Source organism: Corvus cornix, chromosome 1 (genome assembly GCF_000738735.6).
Source record: "Corvus cornix cornix isolate S_Up_H32 chromosome 1, ASM73873v5, whole genome shotgun sequence".
NCBI classification, from domain to species: domain Eukaryota; kingdom Metazoa; phylum Chordata; class Aves; order Passeriformes; family Corvidae; genus Corvus; species Corvus cornix.
In genome coordinates this window covers 34,857,581-34,874,865 of record NC_046332.1, presented here as the reverse complement: position 1 = coordinate 34,874,865, position 17,285 = coordinate 34,857,581, and the positions used below count along the sequence as shown (strand labels likewise).

General features: G+C 47.8%; 1 protein-coding gene and 1 long non-coding RNA gene across 2 annotated transcripts; one reads left to right on the top strand and one right to left on the bottom strand.

Annotated features, from left to right (window-relative positions):
• Window positions 1–322: 322 nt before the first annotated feature.
• Window positions 323–2,701, bottom strand: FAM181B (family with sequence similarity 181 member B). Its single transcript, XM_039562850.1, has one exon. The coding sequence runs from the start codon at window positions 2,548–2,550 to the stop codon at window positions 1,159–1,161; it is 1,392 nt and encodes a 463-aa protein (XP_039418784.1). The 5' UTR covers window positions 2,551–2,701; the 3' UTR covers window positions 323–1,158.
• Window positions 2,702–5,666: 2,965 nt separating this feature from the next.
• Window positions 5,667–16,881, top strand: LOC104690314. The gene is made up of 3 exons (XR_751961.4): window positions 5,667–7,832; window positions 8,594–8,705; window positions 11,091–16,881. It is a non-coding gene; the product is annotated as an uncharacterized LOC104690314 (long non-coding RNA).
• Window positions 16,882–17,285: the final 404 nt, after the last annotated feature.

Below are 17,285 nucleotides of genomic sequence, written 5' to 3'. Positions count from 1 at the left end.
GCGGGATTGCCTTTGAAAACTTGCATCTCAATAGGAAACCTCCGAGTATTTTGATCTGTTTTCATAACTGTAACAATTTTCATCCCTTGACTTTGTAGCGTATTATCGCTCCTTTCTTTCCACTAAGTTACAGAAACAGACGGTACAAATGAAGGCAAAACAAGCACGGGTCGCTGTGGATAAAATACAGCATTTCAAAAGATTTAGAAAAGAAAAAACTCGCTGCCCATCTTAACTCCTGCCAAGAAACCATGTCAGAGGATGAAGGCACAGTGAAAGCCCCCTAGACGCCGCGTCTCAACAGCAGTAACAACCACAGATCTCGGATCTATTGTGTACCTTTATTTTTATAGGACCTATCATAAACTCTTTTACATAACTTAAATGATTATCAAATAATCTCCTGTACACAATGAGACAGAGCCGCATTGCTTTCTGAGCTTTGACACATTCCTGGAAGAAATCCAACAGTCTGTAGGAATCACATGGCTGCAGTGGCTACAGTACATTTTTGTCCCGAACGTACACCATCAATTAACTTACGAATCGCTGTAAATTGCCGTTTGCAAGATCCTGCAAGCTGTTGTTAAAATTTCAGGACACTGAGTTTTGGTAGCAGCATTTTTAATTTTGCTTCACTTTCTTGCCTTTGTGTCCTCAGCTGAACACCTGCCAGCACTTGTGACAAACGTGAGCCTGGGAAAAATGTTAAACGCACCTCAAGTGTTGACATGAGCTTTAGATTTAGACTGAAATCATTGACGACTGGTCCCCGCGGCCTCTGAGGAACGCAGCCCCTGTTCCCACGTCGCCTACAGGTACAGCAACGCGTCTGCCTACCGCCAGCCAAGCCCTGGCCCCAGAGGAAGGAGGATGAAAGGGGGGCACCGGCCGCTACAAAAACACCTGAAGAAACCCAAAGTTTCACATTTTATTTGCAGCGTCGCCCAAACCGCAGGAGGAGGAGACTGGCAGTGCACAAGGGTGAATCCTGCGGGGGCCGTGGTCGCGGTTTCGGGTGCGGGGCTCTCACATGCAGCGGGGTGTGTGGAGCCCCGTGCGGCCTCCGCGCCGCCCCAGCGTCCGCCCGCCCCGGCGGGGGGCTCCGGGCTCCGCTGCCCGCCTCGCAGTCCCGGCGGACCCCGAGCCCCGGCCGCCCTACAGCCCGGGGTAGCCCCCGCGGTGGTACCCGCCGCCATAGTCGTAGGGCGGCTGCGGCGGGGGTAGCGGGCACTCGGGGAAGAAGGGGGCGAAGCCCGCTGGCATGTGCCCGCCGGGCTCCTCGCTGCCGCCGCCGGCGGGCACGGGCTCCGCGCCGCCGGGATAGAGCGGGCGCAGCGGCTCGGCCGGCGCCTTCCTGGGCGGGCTGCAGGGCGCGGCCGGGCTCCAGGGCGGCTCGGGGTACAGCAGCCCGCCCAGCAGCGGGTGCGGGCCGGCGGGCAGCGGCAGCTCGTACAGCCCGTGCTCCAGCCCCAGCTCGGCGGGCAGGCGGCCGCCGAAGGCGTCGGTCGGGGCGGCGTGCTCGGGCAGCAGCGCGCCGTACTCGGGGCACAGCAGCTCGAAGAATTCGGTCGCCTCCGCGGCCCCGCCCCCGCCGCCCTTCTCCGGCTCCTTGGCGGGCGGCCCGCGGGCGGCGGGGCCGGGCAGCGCCGGCTCCGTGAAGAAGGAGGGCGGCAGGTTGCGGTCCCGCAGCGGCACCTTCCGCGGGCCGCCCGCCGCCTTCTCCCCGCCGCCCGCCTTCGCCTCGGCGCCGCCCGCCGCGCCCCGGCCCCGCTGCAGGGAGCCGAAGAGGGCGGCCAGGCTCTTGCTCTGGAGGCTGCTGCCGGCCGCCTGCGCGGGCTCCCGGCGCGGCGGGGGCCGGGCGGGGCAGGCGGCGGGCGGCGGCGGCGGCGCGGGCGGCGGGGCGGCGGCGGCGATGATGCCGGTGCAGCGCTTGATCTGCTTCTGCAGGTACTTCCTATGGTTCACCTTCCGCCGGGACTTCACCGGCCGGTCCAGCGCCAGCTTGATGTTGCTGGAAGCCGAGTCGATGAAGCTCAGCAGGTCCCGGGTGGCTTCTCTAAAGTCCCCCGCGTCACCGCCGCCGCCCTCGTAGCCCTTCTCCAGGTCAGCATAGCCCAGGAGCCCGCCGGCGGCGGGGAAGCAGAAGGAGAGGAGGTGGTGGGGGCTGAGCAGCGCGGCGGGCACGGCCATGGCCGGCGGCGAACGCCGCCGCCCCGCGTTCCGAGGGGCTCTGCTGGGATGCGCCGCGCGGGCGGCGGCAGCGGCGGCGGCAGCGGGGAAAAGGCGGCGGGCGGGGAAGGAGGAGGAGGAGGGATCAGAGCGGGGCTTGCCCCGACCCTCCCCGCCTCCCTGCCGGGAGCCCGGGGGCCGGGCTGGCTGCACCCACCCACCCACCGACCCAGGCGGGAACATGGGCAGCGGCGGGACGGGACGAGCATCGCTCCCGGGACTTGGACGCACACCCCTGGGACAGATACGCAGCCCCGCGGGACAGGTGCGCACACGCGCCCCGGGACAGGTGGACAGGCATCCCCATACCAAACACATACAGTCGTCCCGGAGCAGGTGCACAGCATCCTCCAGACCCCATCAGTCTTGTCCCCTCCTCCTGCAGTTGCTCAGCTGGCAGAAAACATATTCCTCTGTCTGGGGCCAGCCCCGGCGCTTGCACGGCTCTGGGTGCAAGGGCACGGGGACATGCTCTTGCTCTGACAGCCGCCAGGATACACACACTTAAACTGATTTGTAAAGGGTGCTTTTTTCCAAGCTCATTGCTATGCACATTACACAGCATATTCTCTGTCTAGTCATGTCCTATGAAAATCCAGAGCTGTGATCCAGTAGAGATTTCAAATGACTGGGGTGCATTGAGTTAAAGTCACAGAATCATGGAATGGTTTGGGTTGGAAAGGACTTTAAAGATCATCTATTCCAGCTCCCCTACAGTGGCCAGGGACACCTTCCACTAGACCACCTTGCCTATGGTGTTGCATGGATTTACTGAAGCAGCAGTATAAATCTTCCATATGGACGGTAGAAAAATTAGTGAAGTGGCTACTTAAAGTACTGGTAACAGCTCCTGAAGGAACTGTCTTGTCTTTTTTATGGGGAAAAGGAATTTTAATTTGCCTTCAGAAAGGTCTTACGTTGATGCAGAACAACCCTTAACCCAGCTCCAGATGGGTTACTTATGTTCAGGGGTTTTATAGGTCCAAATTTGAATGAAGATCCATATCTGATTTGGGATGAAATAAGGTGGGTTTTCATGGTCTGCATCAATTCACTAGAAATGCAGCAGTTTTGTATTGGAAGGAAAAAACAGAAAGCAAAACTCTGCAGAAGCAAAGCGAGACAAGCTCCTAGGACTGTAAATAGTGGTAGAATGGAAAAACCAGCCAAATTCACCTCACTGTGGTTTGAAACACTTGTTGAATGCAAAGCAAGTATTGCAAGGAGAAAAGCGGAGAAAGCACATATTTCATGAGAGGAAAATAAGGCTCAATATCCTCTGCAAAACAAGAATGCTGATTTTCTTGATCTCTCACCAGCACCTGAGCAGGTCTCAGCAGGGTCCCAGCGGCAGGCAGAACCTCACAGTCCCAGGCACAGCCTTTGCTCTGGTGGCAGCGCATCTGGACCGGGTCTCCTTTGCAAAACTTGCTCAGCTGGAGCCCAGTCTCTTATTTGGGGACTTGCTCTGAGTGCAACTGTGTAATTGAAGCAAAAAAACCCTGGTAGGCAGAGGGCTATGGGAAGTTTATATTTCTCTGCGTGTCAGAATGAGTATGTCTACATAGAAGGTGGATTTAAACTACTTAGCTCGAATACAACTGACAGGGATTAGCGACCCGAGCTGTTACCCTCAGGCCCTGTCAAGCCCTGTCAAGCTTCGCAGCCTGCTCCAAGCTCCCTTATTGATGGGGAAATGTAAAGAACAACATATATATCCCCTGTGTGCTCCACTAGATAGTTTTGCATACCCTATGAGGCCACTTCAAACTGCACATGGGTCCCGAAAACGGGGGTCACTATCCTTCATGGGATGTGCAGACAGTCCGGGACTGTTTCTTATGTGAGCAACATGAAATTATTCAAACAGAGCGGCAACGAAGTTGTCCTCAAATTAGTATCTGCTTCAGCATCATAGCAGCAATATTCTGTAGCCTGTCTAAAGGGTTTGTTAATGAGTCTGGGTGGTATTATATGCAGAGTGGCTAAATATCCGGTGGCTCAGATAAAAAGGAGCTGAAAGGCCCAGCTTCTCTTCTGTAAGGCTGAATTCATTCAATTAAACAGCTTTGAGAGCTCAGCTACGGTTTAGTGGGAGACTTTATTACCTCCTAAAACTTGGAGAGTATTAAAACAATTGTCAGGCATGCAAAGGAAAGTTTGCATTCAGTTGTGCTAAGCAGCCGAATTTACATATTCTCAACCAGATCTGGAGATTTAGAAAGCCTTCATAATTGCATTAAACATGCTTATTCTCCGTGTTCTCTCAGGCAGAGCTGATTACCCCAAGTTGGGCAATGCCTGGAGGGAAATTTGCTAAGCCACATGTCAACAACTTGTAAAGAAACTTAATTTTTCTTCAAGGAAATAGCAGTTTGGTTATTCCTGCAAAACATCTCTCTTTTCCAGCAGCTGTATGAGCCTGCTTGTCTTCTGCCTGTGCTCTTCCAGGATGCTGATGCTCAGCCCACTCATGATGACTCCTAGGCCCAGCTATCCACCTCATCTCACTAGCAGGGTCTAATGTCCAGGAAATGCTGGGATTAGACCCACAAAATAGCCCCAACCCTAGGCAAAATTTTGAACCAGATGTTCTTTTCCCTCCACTTTACCCCCAACAGACTGAGGTGAGTGAAGTGGCTGCAGAATTCCTTCCACCACCCCAAACCTTCATTCCACAGGAGAGCACTCGGTGCTCGCTAAGAGGCTCCAGGGGTGCTACTGCTATTTTCTTGCCCCTTTTGTGTAGGAAATTTATCTGGTTTTGTTCATTTTCTTGCTTGTTATAGGGAGCAGCATCTCAACCAGCTCTGGGGGTTAAACCAAGGCTTCTGAGAGCCATGCCCTTGGCATCAAGCTTGGCTTTTAGAGAACCAGGGCACAGTCACCCTGAGAATCAGATGGAGTAAGGGCATGCCCTGATCACTAATGCTTCGCTCTGGCCATAGATCGAGCTCATGCCCACACAATCATGCCCTTCACAAGAAGAACAATTTGTTATCCTTGCAGACCAAGCTGGACAGAAAGGAGAAAGCAGTTTCCTCGAGAAAGGAAGCCTTGCACGGTCGAGGGCCACATCACAGTGCCAGCACTTTGTGGAGCAGCTCCTCACTGGAGCCAGTTGCAGAAGCTCTGTGTACCCTCCTGATGTTCATGGGGCCACCCATCTCAGTGTCCAACCCCAGGGTAAATCCTCTGCCACGCAGGGGCAGGATCCCACTGGGATTCAGCCTGAAGGAAACATCTCACGTGCTGCGCCTCATCACTAAAAGGAAGTAGATTTGGGCTGATAAAAGGAAGAAATGTTTTATGATGAGAGTGGTGAAACACTGGCACAAACTACCTGGAGAGGTGGTTGATTCCCCATCCCTGGAACTGTTCAAGGCCAGGTTAGATGAGGCTTTGAGCAAGCTGGTCTCGTTGAAGATGTCCCTGCTGACTGCAGAGAGGTTGGAACCAGATGATCTTTACAGTCCCTTCCAACCCCAATCTGTTCCATGATTTTATGATCACTAGCAAAACCTTCTTTGGTTTGGAAAGCAAACCAAATCCAGCACTGAGCCCAGCCCTCACAACTCACAGCACCCATTTCCCTTTCATCGTGGCATCAGGAAGGCAGCGTGAAAGTAAGAAAATCTCTGCGACAGGGGAGGGAGGGCTTGTTTTTTCCCTTCCTGGTTGTATGGCCCATATGGTTATCGAGTTATGGGAAAATCTGGCTGCCCAAACAGGTGTCACCGCTCCCAACCCACAGACTCATTTCCTGATCGCGTCTTAATCGGCAAGTTGGTTGTGAAAGTTGATTTCTTGCACATTCTTATATCAGTGGGAATTTCTGCCCTTCCCTGACAAGTATTATAGGAAGCCTTTGACATACAGCCCTACAGGACCTAAATAGGCTGCTATTCTTTCCCTACACTGAAAGGGAGCTTTGTGCCAGGGATTCATTAAACTGCACTGCACAGCCCTTCATAAATGGGCTCAATAATGAACAGTCGATTTAACTGGAAAAGCTGCTGGAGCTGTTAAATTAAAGGGAAATAAAGTGCACTTCAAGCTCAGTCTGCCAGAAGAAAATGTTGACCTAAAAAAAAAAAAAAACCTTTATTTTACTCAATCTCTTGCAAACAGGCTAAAATCTTCAGGAAGTTTATACTCACAACAGTGGGAACAATTTTAAAACATACCAGTTTGCTTCCCCACTAATAAAGAAAGAAGAATTGCAATAAAATACTCAATAAAATCAGGATAGATGAAAGGCATATTCTACTTAAGCCAAATTTAGTCTCCTTAACACAAATTTCGTATTTGTATGTAGATCCCTCCTCCCATCAACTTTATATAGGCAAAGTTCCCACTGGAGCTGAGTTCTTAAAGTCATTAGGGAGATACTTTATTTCCAGTTTGCCAATATTTTCTGAAATTCTGGGGTGCTATGCAGTCCAGTCCTTCAGTGCTCAGTTCTGGGATCATGTTGCTCATAAGGCAGTGGTTGTTTTGCCCATGTGAGGTGTGCAGGACTCAGCTGAAAAACAGGCACACATGAGGGATGACATTTAATCTTCTGAATGAATACAAAAGTCCATCATTCAGCTGAGCCTGACCCAACTCGTGGTTTTAGAAGAGTGGAATTCCTTATTTCAGTGAGGTTACTACAGTGTAAACCTGGAGCAGTGAATCAGCTCTTCCATCACAGCCATCTCACTCTCTTTCATCTGGACAGTCTTAAATACTGTTCCTCAGCTGTGTTCTGTACTTTATATATGAAATATTGTGAAGAGAATCCATCTGTGTGAAGGTAGACTGGAAGCTTAAGGACAAGAAGATCAGAAGAAGCATGCAATGGGGAAGGGACCATGTCCAAATCTAATTCCTGGGGCAGCTCATCTGAACAAAGAAACCTCAGCACCAGCTTAAAACACTTCTGTTGCTTTCACATTTCACATTGTAGCTATTTTTTCCTTACATAAACTTCCTGATTGGAGAAACCCTCATCTTCTTCACACTATTGTGATTTTTTTTCAAATCTTGTATATAATATATAAAGTGATGGCAGCAGGTTTTCAGCTCTTTGCTGAAGCTACCTTCAGTGGGTTTAGTATTTTTTCATACTCTGAAAACATGGAGCATTCAGGAAGAATGCTGAAATTAACTGAAATATGTTAGTCTTCCACCTAAATTGTCCATAATTATTTAAAGTTTGATTATAAATTACCTGGAGTAGATCAAAATCCCACAAGAATTGCAAAATCGTGAACTTGTTTGTCCAAAAAATAGTGCATTTGAGAAGTTGATAAGCCACCTCTTGTGCTGGTGACTCACCACTGCAAGAGATGTGTGAAAAACACCACTTGCATCTTCAGGAAAGAGCCCTGGGGGTTGAAATTGTAATTTTGTTTCATTAAGTCCTGCTCATAATCCGGCACTTGGCTACTGGTAGAAATATACAATGAGGAAACATTTAAAAATACATAAAAATAATAAGAAAATAAACCACTTTTCATACTATTGAGAAATTTTTTTTCTTTTTTTTCCCCTCAGTTCTTGTGTATTCCTTGAAATTTTCAGGGTTTTGTCTTCACTCAGAGACATTTTTGAAGGTAAGTGTGTGGGGGTAGGCATTGAACTCCTGCCTTTATTTCTCTAGTAGTGGAGGGTGCTGCTTGGAAGAAATGTGAAATGCCATCAGACAGCAAGTAAATGTAAAGCCCTGCCTTGTTTGCTGCAAACTACCTTCCCTCTAATGTTTTTTTGCTTGGCAGGAACCAGTTTGTTTGATCTCCTGGTTCCTGACAGGCTTTGAGATGCTACATGGCTTTGAGACGGGGCTACACGGCTTTGGGGAGGACAAGAGCTCCTCAAACCTTACCTGATGCAAATAGCGAGGATTTAAAAACGCTGGGAAACAGCCCTCATGTATCTCAAAATGGCCACTGAAACCAAAGGTGTTCGGTGTTTCTCAGATGTCTGGCCATGCACCATCCACAACACGGGGGGAGCACAGGAGGGCCAGGTGCTGTCTGTGGTGTGCTCATGGTCATGCACAGCTTGGCAACAGTGTTCAGAAAGAAGCCTTCTCTTTCACTACTTACACTCTGAAGTAAGGACCTGGTCCAATTCCCAGTGAAGCCATTTCCACTGAATTTCATTAACTGATGAATAACACTGGTTGATGGATCTAATTTTCAGAATTGCTGAGCATCAACAATTCCTGTGAGTCTGGTGAGCCAGTCCCTGTCTCTGCCCTCATCTGTGAATAATCAATTTTCTTGAGGCAGGAAACCTCGTGCCAAAATCTTCATCTGATTTGTGGCATCTTCCCTCCATGTAGCTATGAACTGAACTCTGTTTGTCCTTCCAGCTCTCCCATGGCCTGGGATCAGCACTCTCTTCCACTCTGGGCAGCTCTCAAATGATGCTTCAGCCATGCTGACTCGGAGGTGACTCCTCGTTGACTTGGAGGTGATTTTCAGGTACCTCTGACCATGGCAGTGCCATCATAACTTTTCTTACTCCTTTATGTCTCTCAAACAAACCTGGTGCAGCTCAACTGATGGATCAGCCTGGAGAGGAAAAGGCTCTGGGGAAATCTTAAAGTACCTTCCAGTACCTAGAGGGGCTACTAGAGAGGTGGAGAGGGACTTTTCACAAGTGCATGGAGTGACAGGACAAGAGGGAATGGCTTTAAACTGAAAGAGGGTAGGTTTAGGTTAGATACAAGAAAGAAATTCTTTACTGTGAAGGTGGTGAGGCTCTGGAATAGATTGCTCAGAGAGGCTGTGGCTATCCCAACCCTGGAAGTGTTCAAAGCCAGGTTGTATGAGGCTCTGAGCAGTCTGGTCTAGTGGAAGGTGTCCCTGCCCATGGCAGGGGTTTGGAATTAGACCTTTAAGGTCCCTTCCAACCCAAACCATTCTGTGATTCTGTGTGACCCCACGGCAGACAACAACAGAGCCCAATCCTCAGAGATATTTACCTAAAGGGAATTTTTTTCTGTGTGTTACAATTGTTATGAGATATTTGCAGCACAAATTCATTTGTAAAAATATTGTTCAGCAACATGTACCAGTATTTAAATAAAATGAATTAATTAACTAATAAAAATAAATTAAAACTGGTTAAACCCCGTTTCTTTACAAGAATCTTTTTCTCATAAAAAGAAAGACAATAGTGGAAATTTTAATTGCTTTATTTTTGATTTAGAAAGCTATCAAAACTGTGTCCAGTCTTGTCTATCAAAAATTGCCTATTAGGAAATTTCAAATCATCCTTAATAAGCTTTAACTTTAATAAGCTTTAACTCAACAGGCAAATATGATTTTCTACTCCCAGCCTTGCCACCCATCCACTGCAGTACTGGGCTGCTCTGAGGAGCCCTCCAAGATGTGGAGCCAGACCAGGAGTATGTTTTTGCCAGGGTGACATGAAGATCCATATGAAAAATTATCGGGTGTAGGACAGCTGATGTTCTTTGCCTGAGCTGCCATAGGGAAATCAAAATCCCAAATGAATTGCATGGTCTTCAGACACTAGGACCAATTTTATTAACTCTCTGGGGTTTTTTCACTATTTATTTTCTCCCTTGCTGAGGTATGTCTGCAGGGAGTTTAATCTCGTCAGGAGCAGGAATTGGTCCCAAGACCCTTTTCTTACAGCAAAAATAATCTTCTCAGTGGTGTGGCACAGCCTGGAGGCTGAGATGGCCACTGGTCTGCAGGACCTGGGCATGGCAGGAGTCTCTGCTCCTGCACAAAGATCTTCCTTGGCCCACCCTTGGCCATGATACATTCTCTGATGGGAAGCCCCAGACCCTAAATCACCACAACACCAGTGTCAGTCACCCAGGCCAAGCACTGGGTTTCAATGTGTTTGCTCTCCTGCTTAGATTTGGGCATATCTTGCAGAACGAAATACTTTGTTCACAGCAAGAGGGGTTCAAAAACAGTTTGTGGGGCATAGCTGCCTTTTAAATGACACCTGTCACAGGTTTCATTGAGAGTTCAGATCCTAATATTTCATTTGTCTATAAATTGTCTAGACAAACATATAATAAAGACATATATACCCAGAGTGGGAGTATATTGTGGTTAGGAGCTTTGCATACAGCCAATACTGTATATAGACCAAAATACAGACTAAAAATGCTGTTAAGAAAAGACCTCTTTTTTAAAGCTAGAGTTGACATAAATACTGGATTCTTGGTTACCAGAAATGTTTTCTTAACCAGATGTTTTCAGTCTTTTCTTAACAGAACCATTCACAGATTGTTCCCTGAATTATTTCATGTTTAGAAATGGTGTCTGGTTAAAAGAGAGAGGGAGACGGAGGGAGAGAGTCGCACAAACTGCCATTATCATGCAAATAGCTCCAGAGGAAAAAGGACAGTGAAAATGATAGCACTGATCTAATTATCTGCAGGCCAATATAGCTAAGTCACTGAAAGAGGCCCACAGAAAAGGCTGCCACAGAAACACAAAAAACAGCCAGAAAACAATAAGGAACTTAGCAACAGTATAAAAACGGACTTCTTTCTGTGCACAAAGACTAGTTTTATGAGCATTTTTCTTGCTTTCAGTTTGCAGAAAAGGTTAGAGCACATTTTAAATTCTATGCCAGGATATTCCCCCCCTGAGCTCCCAAAGATCCTTTGGCACGCCGTCATATCGCGGCGCGCCCGGCGGTGGGAACGTGCGGCTCCCGCTTAGCGTGTCCGGACTGCCAGGCGTGCTGGGGGCTGCGGGGTCCATGTGAGATGGGGCCTGGCAGCACCATTCTCCAGAGCTTGAGCCACCATCACCAGATTCAAGCTTTGCCCTCTTCGTGTGTTAATGCTCTCCTCTTCCTTCCTGTGCTCTCAGGGGTTCCCAGCTGGAGGATGGAGGGTTTGTTTGCTGCCCACCCTCCCTTGGGTGACCTGGGCAAGGATCTTGGTGTTCCCTCAGTGTGGAGCCACAGGAGGAGCCTGGCTGTGCCAGCCTGAATGGGCACGGCCATCGCCACAGCCGTGATCCAGCTCAGCAAGGACCTCGATAAGGACCGCGAGGCACTGGGCACCAGATTGCCAAATACAGACACTGACAACCAAACAAGAAACACCCAAAAAGCCATTGATTGTGGCCATCAAAGAGGACCCTACATGATCTCAGCCCTAATCTCTTATTCATGGGGAGAAACACGTAGCTTGAGAGTAATTTCCCTGCCCTGTTTCAGTGATGCTGCTGACCTTGTTTTCCTGCTGACCTTGAAAAGGGCCCTATAATCAATCTAATCAAACTAGTCTCAACCAGATCTGAAGAACTCAGGGCACCTCCCAACTTGTCCCAGCATCCATTGGAGCTACAAGTGTCAAACCAGTGCAGGAAGTTGCCCAAAATGTCCTGAAAATGGTTTTTAGAAACTCAGAGTTCACCACACTCCTTTTTGAGGGGGGAAACTCGCATCCAGTAACTGCTATTATTCATTGCAGGTTTAAACTGGCCTGGGACCAAAGCTGGAAAGGGAAAAAGCACAGACCATCTCTCTCCCCAAAATCTCCAAGTCATCTAATCCCTCCTACTCCCATTTTTAGGCTTAGCATGTCTATTAATACACCAAAATATCCATAACTAGCCTCATGCCAAGAATGTACAGACACTACAACAAATAGTTGCCAGATGTAGTAAGCCTTGTTCATATGGCTGGATACTCAGGAAAATGAAAGTGAGGAAAAGCCTTATCTTCTAAACAACTTTTAATCATTTTTTGTGGGCCTGTGAATGGGATTTTTAAGAAAGATCTGAATGGGAATATGAAGCAGTCATTCGGCTTGGATGGGGAGACTCACCAATAGCGACAAAATTCAGCCTTCTGGTGGCACCACAAGGAGGAAGAATAGAATCCACTGGAAAACCCTGAGGGATGAGAGGATTCAGACTACATCCTCAGACACAGACAAGGTGGGCACTTTTGCCAATGACTCAAGCCAGTTCTGAGCCCGACACCCTCACAAACAGCCAGACATGAAAGTATGGAAATATAAACACTGTGCACTCAATTTTGCCCAGAGGAAGTTATTTAGACCTGTTTGGAGTACATCTAGTGATATTTTTGTGCAAGATACTATCTTTGAGCCATCTGTGCAGTCTAGAGCCTTCATCTCTGATCTTCAGGTGGGGACCACTAGGTCTGTACCAGTGCAGAGTTTACACATGGTCTCAGTGCACTATTTAAAGGTGGTTTTCCTTAGAAGTGTGATTTTGGTTCATGAGATGGTATGGGCTTCCTGGAAGAAGAATCAGAAGGAGAAAGAGGGCAGAAAGACTCAAAGAAAAAAACTGTTAACAGAATTTTGGAAGGGGTGGGCAGATTTGTTTGAAGAATTTGGTTCTTGAGAAAGACAACTATCAGGTGCTTCAAAAATCATTGTGGGTAAAATGTTCCCATATCTGTCCAGCAGGGGCTCCTTGTGATCCTGCCCAGTCTGTGTCCCAGAGGACAAACTGGGGGTTCATAGTGAGCTGACTTGAGTGGAGATCTATGGAAACTTGGGTCAGTTTCAAAGGAAATTGGTCAGGGCAGCAGAATCTTCTTAGATTAGAAACCTGCTAATGAGTCACAGACCTGTGTGCAGCTGTGGTGGTCCTTCCTTTTTCACCCAGTTCCCACCAGTGTCTGTAGCCAGCATCACGGACAGCCCCATGGTGAACAGCCCAAATTGCTGCTAAAAGATAAACCTGTCCTTTTTCCATCTTGACAGGTTCACTCGAACCCTGATCAAATCCCCAGGGCCCTTCAATGCGTTCCCAAACTCTTGTACCAGCTTCTTCTACCTTACAGACCTCTTGGAAATAGAGAAAATCACAGAGGAAGGAAGCCCAGAAGTCAAGTTGGCATGAAGAGTATGGTAGGGAGCTCATTCTCCAGCATGGCCATCAAACTGCACAAAGTCTATCTGTATCTGAAGATACAACAGAAAACAGCAGAATAAACAAACCAGATGAAGGAAACTACCACTAAGACAAAGAAATTAAAGGCACTCAGCCCCTCCATCCAGCTCTCTGGGGCACTCATTACATCTTATTTTGATTTTGTAGTGTCCACAAAACCCATCTATTTTCTAGGAGAGCCTTGTTAGCCTTTATGCTATGGTCGGGGGAGCTGTCATGTCTGTGAATAGTCAGCTGGGGTCAGAAAACAGATTTTGGTGGCAAAATTGGCTGTGTAAGATAAATGTTAGTCATGGTGATTATCTGCCAGGGAACACGAACAGGCTACAAAGTGATAAGAGGAGCTGCTGGCACCAGAGATCCAGTTTAATTTTTTTCCATGGAATTTAATTTATGCCATCTTTGCAAACAATACCTGATTGCCGTGTGAGATGGTCCAGCACCAGAATGGCAGCTGCCAAACTGTATTCAGCATTCTGCAGCTGAACTCACCTCTTTGTTTGCTGCACCAGAGGGAGATGGAGGGGGTTTGAGCCTTCTTCCTCACAATTCTGTGCATTTTTTGATCTTCCACACAGAAGTCTCTCCCCACCTGATACTTCAGGGAGGAACTAGATTTGGTTTGCTTTGGTTAACAAGGGCCATGGAAACTAGACTTCATTGTCAATATCTAAACCACCCCCTTAACATTTCAGGAAGTGATGGGTTTAATTCCTTTCTGTGTTTCCCAGCTGCAGAATGCACACCAGTAATCAGCTTGATGGAGGTGTGGAGATGAGCCTCACAGTCTGATGCCCACCATCCGTGATTTGCTACATGACAGGAAGGGCTGTGTAGAGAGGTCCAGCCATAACCCAACAGGGTATCATTTTTTAGGGCTCTGAGACCACAAGCAGCTTTGGGAGGATTGCCTGGGTCAGGCACCATCATTAAGAGCTGTCTGTCAAGGCACTCTTCCCAGCACCAAGAAAACAACTTGGCCTTTTTTAAAGTATCTGGGATACACAGACCCCTTTCTGAGCACATGGAAGATATGTCTGTGTCGGTAGCCCGGGGAACTGGTTTCCAGCCACTTTGACTGATAGTCTGATATCTCTTTTGCCCTTTTCCTTGCCCCAGTTGATCCTGCTGGCCCTGGTCCACAGTTACTTGCCATGGAGGGGATAGTTATACATCTCTAATATCAGTCAAAGTTAGGCACTTGTGGCCACAGAGGCTGCCTGGGATGTTCAGGGTGATGTTTAAGAAAGTTTCCAAGTCACCATTACTTGCTTTCCCCTGGGGATGGCTGAACACTTGCCTGCCCGTAGGAAGTGGGGAATTAATTCCTTGTTTTGCTCCACTTGTGTGTGCAGCTTTTCCTTCACCTAGTAAACTGTCATTATTTCTCACTTCTACCCTTCCCATTCTCCTCCTCGTGCTGCTGTGAGGGCAGGCGGAATGAGTGCATGGCTGTGTGGGGCTGAGCTGCTGGCTGGGGTTAAACCACAACAAATGCTCATTTCAGAACACAGTGCAGAAGAAGTTGACTTGCACCCCTCACACTGCTGTCCAATAATTGAGGATCCATTGGGACAGAAAGCTGAAGAGTTCCTGTAGCTTTGTGACAAAGGTACCTGCATGGGTTGTGAAGCCCTGGGTTTGAATATCTGCTGCTTTGGTATTTAACATGACAGATGAAACTTCTACCAACTTCCACTTTCATCCTCTCCATCTCCTCCTCCATCAGCAAAGACTGATGTACATCTTTGCATCTCCAGGAAGGACCTTTGTGTTCCCTTTAGTTGTGACAGCAATCCTCTGCCTTGAGGATGAGCCCCAAAGACAAGGATGTTTCATACACTGGGGTTTTAGCTGGAGAGAAGATGCAATTTGCTACCCAGAGGGACTTCTCTTGTTAGGCTAAACCTTGAGGCTCAGACTCCTAAAGGTGCCTAATCCCTTACCAGTTTTAGCATGACTCAGGGAATACTGCCTAAAGCCAGAGATGATCTGTGGTGGTAACTCTCCTCGGCTGTGAGACTTAAAGGAGAATATGTGACACTTGGTCAGGTTCAAGCCAATTATACTTTAGAAACTCTGGAATTTTATTCACATTTTTCAGTTTTCCTTTCTTCCATCCACCACACATCACAAGCACATTACTGTATTTTTGCTTTTGAAAAGGAGAAAGAAAAACAGAAAAGAATGAAGAAATAGGAAAACAGCATCCCCAGCTTAAAAAGAAACAGTCAAAATGTTTTACTTTGAGAACACTTGGTAAAAAGAATCTCATTTAGAAATCTCAGCCAACTCTTGGTAGCAAGTAGCCCTAAGAGTAGTGCCATATTCTGGTTCCATTCCTGTGCCAGTCACATGGGCACATCATTCACACTGCTGCCTTCCTCCACTGGCCACGGCTTTCCCTGGTCAGGGCCATCATGGAATCACAGAATCATAGAATCATGGAATACTTTGGGTTGGAAGAGACCATTTAAGACAATCTAGTCCAACCCCTTACAATGAGCAGGGCCACCTTCAACTAGATCAGCTTGCTCAGAGCCTCACCCAACCTGGCCTTGAATGCTTCCAGGGATGGAGCATCCACCGCCTCTCTGGGCAACCTGTGTCTCTATACCCTCATTGTAAAGAACTTCTTTCTTATATCTCATCTAAATCAACACTCCTTCAACCCTTGGCTGCATGCTCTGAGCATGTGTGTGCATGTGTAAATTCCCATTCTGAGCAAGGGGCTGCTGCAGTTGGATTTTCTCTCAAGATGTGCACACCTCACAACTTGCTGCTGTCGCTGTCCTCTTTTTTTTAACATAAAACCTTGCCCAAAAGCACTTGTGTAAAGATTTAATCAGCTAAGTGCTTGTAATTGGGATATCCTGGAAGGAGAAAGGCTGGAGGACTGGTAATGTGGGACCCCTACCTGTCTTGAGGACAGAGCCTACTTAGGGAGCCCAAAGCCACCAGCACATTTTCAGGACCCAATCATTTCCTGACAGGGGTTACCCGAGAGTAAGAGCACAGTGGTCACTGTGCTAAAATCCTGTTCTTCCCTCTGGATTTAAGCCCCCTGTGACCATAGCGGGAGCAGAGACAGCCTGTGGTAGCACCAAGCCATAGGTCCCAGCCCCAAAGCAGCCCTGTGCATGCAGCAGCCACCTCTTAAGTCACCCTCCCAGGCCCTCAGGGCTGTTTGCCCAGGAGCCACTTATTGACTCGCCTCAACCCAAAACAACAACGTCCGTCATCGTTCCTCTTCCCAGCTCCGTCCCCCGCCCCGGAGCAAGGAAAAGTGTCGAATAATCCTCCTCCGTTCGGTGTGTGGTCTGCTTTTCGGTGTCGTCATGCAGACAGTGCAGAGACAGGGGGTCAGGCGGGTCATCAGAATGCTAATAAGAAATCTGATTGATGAGCCGGTGCCTCGGGGATGAATGGGATACTTAATTAATGACTTCTGCTCTGTGTAAGAAAAAGTTTCCCTTAACTTCCATCCCTCTTTTTCTTGGGGAAAAAAAAAGAGAAGAAGGAAAAGAAAAAAGGAGAGAAAAATAAAAAGGAAAGAAAAAACCTCCATAATCCCAAGTTTTCCAAACAACATAAAGGGAACTTCAAAGACAGACGTGGTCAGTTTTTATGTGTTGGGTTGGTTCAGTGATTCTTTCCTTTCTTTGTTTACAAGGGCAGCCAGGCTTGATTCCAAGGCTGAAAAATAAAAGGCCACATTGTTCAACCAGATTCTGGATTTTTACAAGAAATTTCCTCCTTCCCAGTAGGGCAATTAACTGCTTCATTTCTGGCTCTGCCAGTACCAAAACATGCCGCCAGGCCTGTGAAACTCAGCAGAGGTCCGTTCCTGCCAAAACACTGCTCTGCTTCAGAAACAAGATGTACTATGGAGATGCTATTGTCCCATTAAATCCAACCAGCGATCCAGGACTGGTTGTTTGTGGGGTTTTTTTTGCAGGGAAATAAAAGCCCATCAGGAAAAATACCTGGTAGGCACTTCGCTTAGGAGCATTGGACTGTGTATTCAGGGCGATTCAAATGGGATTTCAAACCAGCAATTAGCAATGGGAAAACAGCAACAGTTTCAAATGATCTCTTCCGGATTGATTTGGAAGGTTATTTCATGCT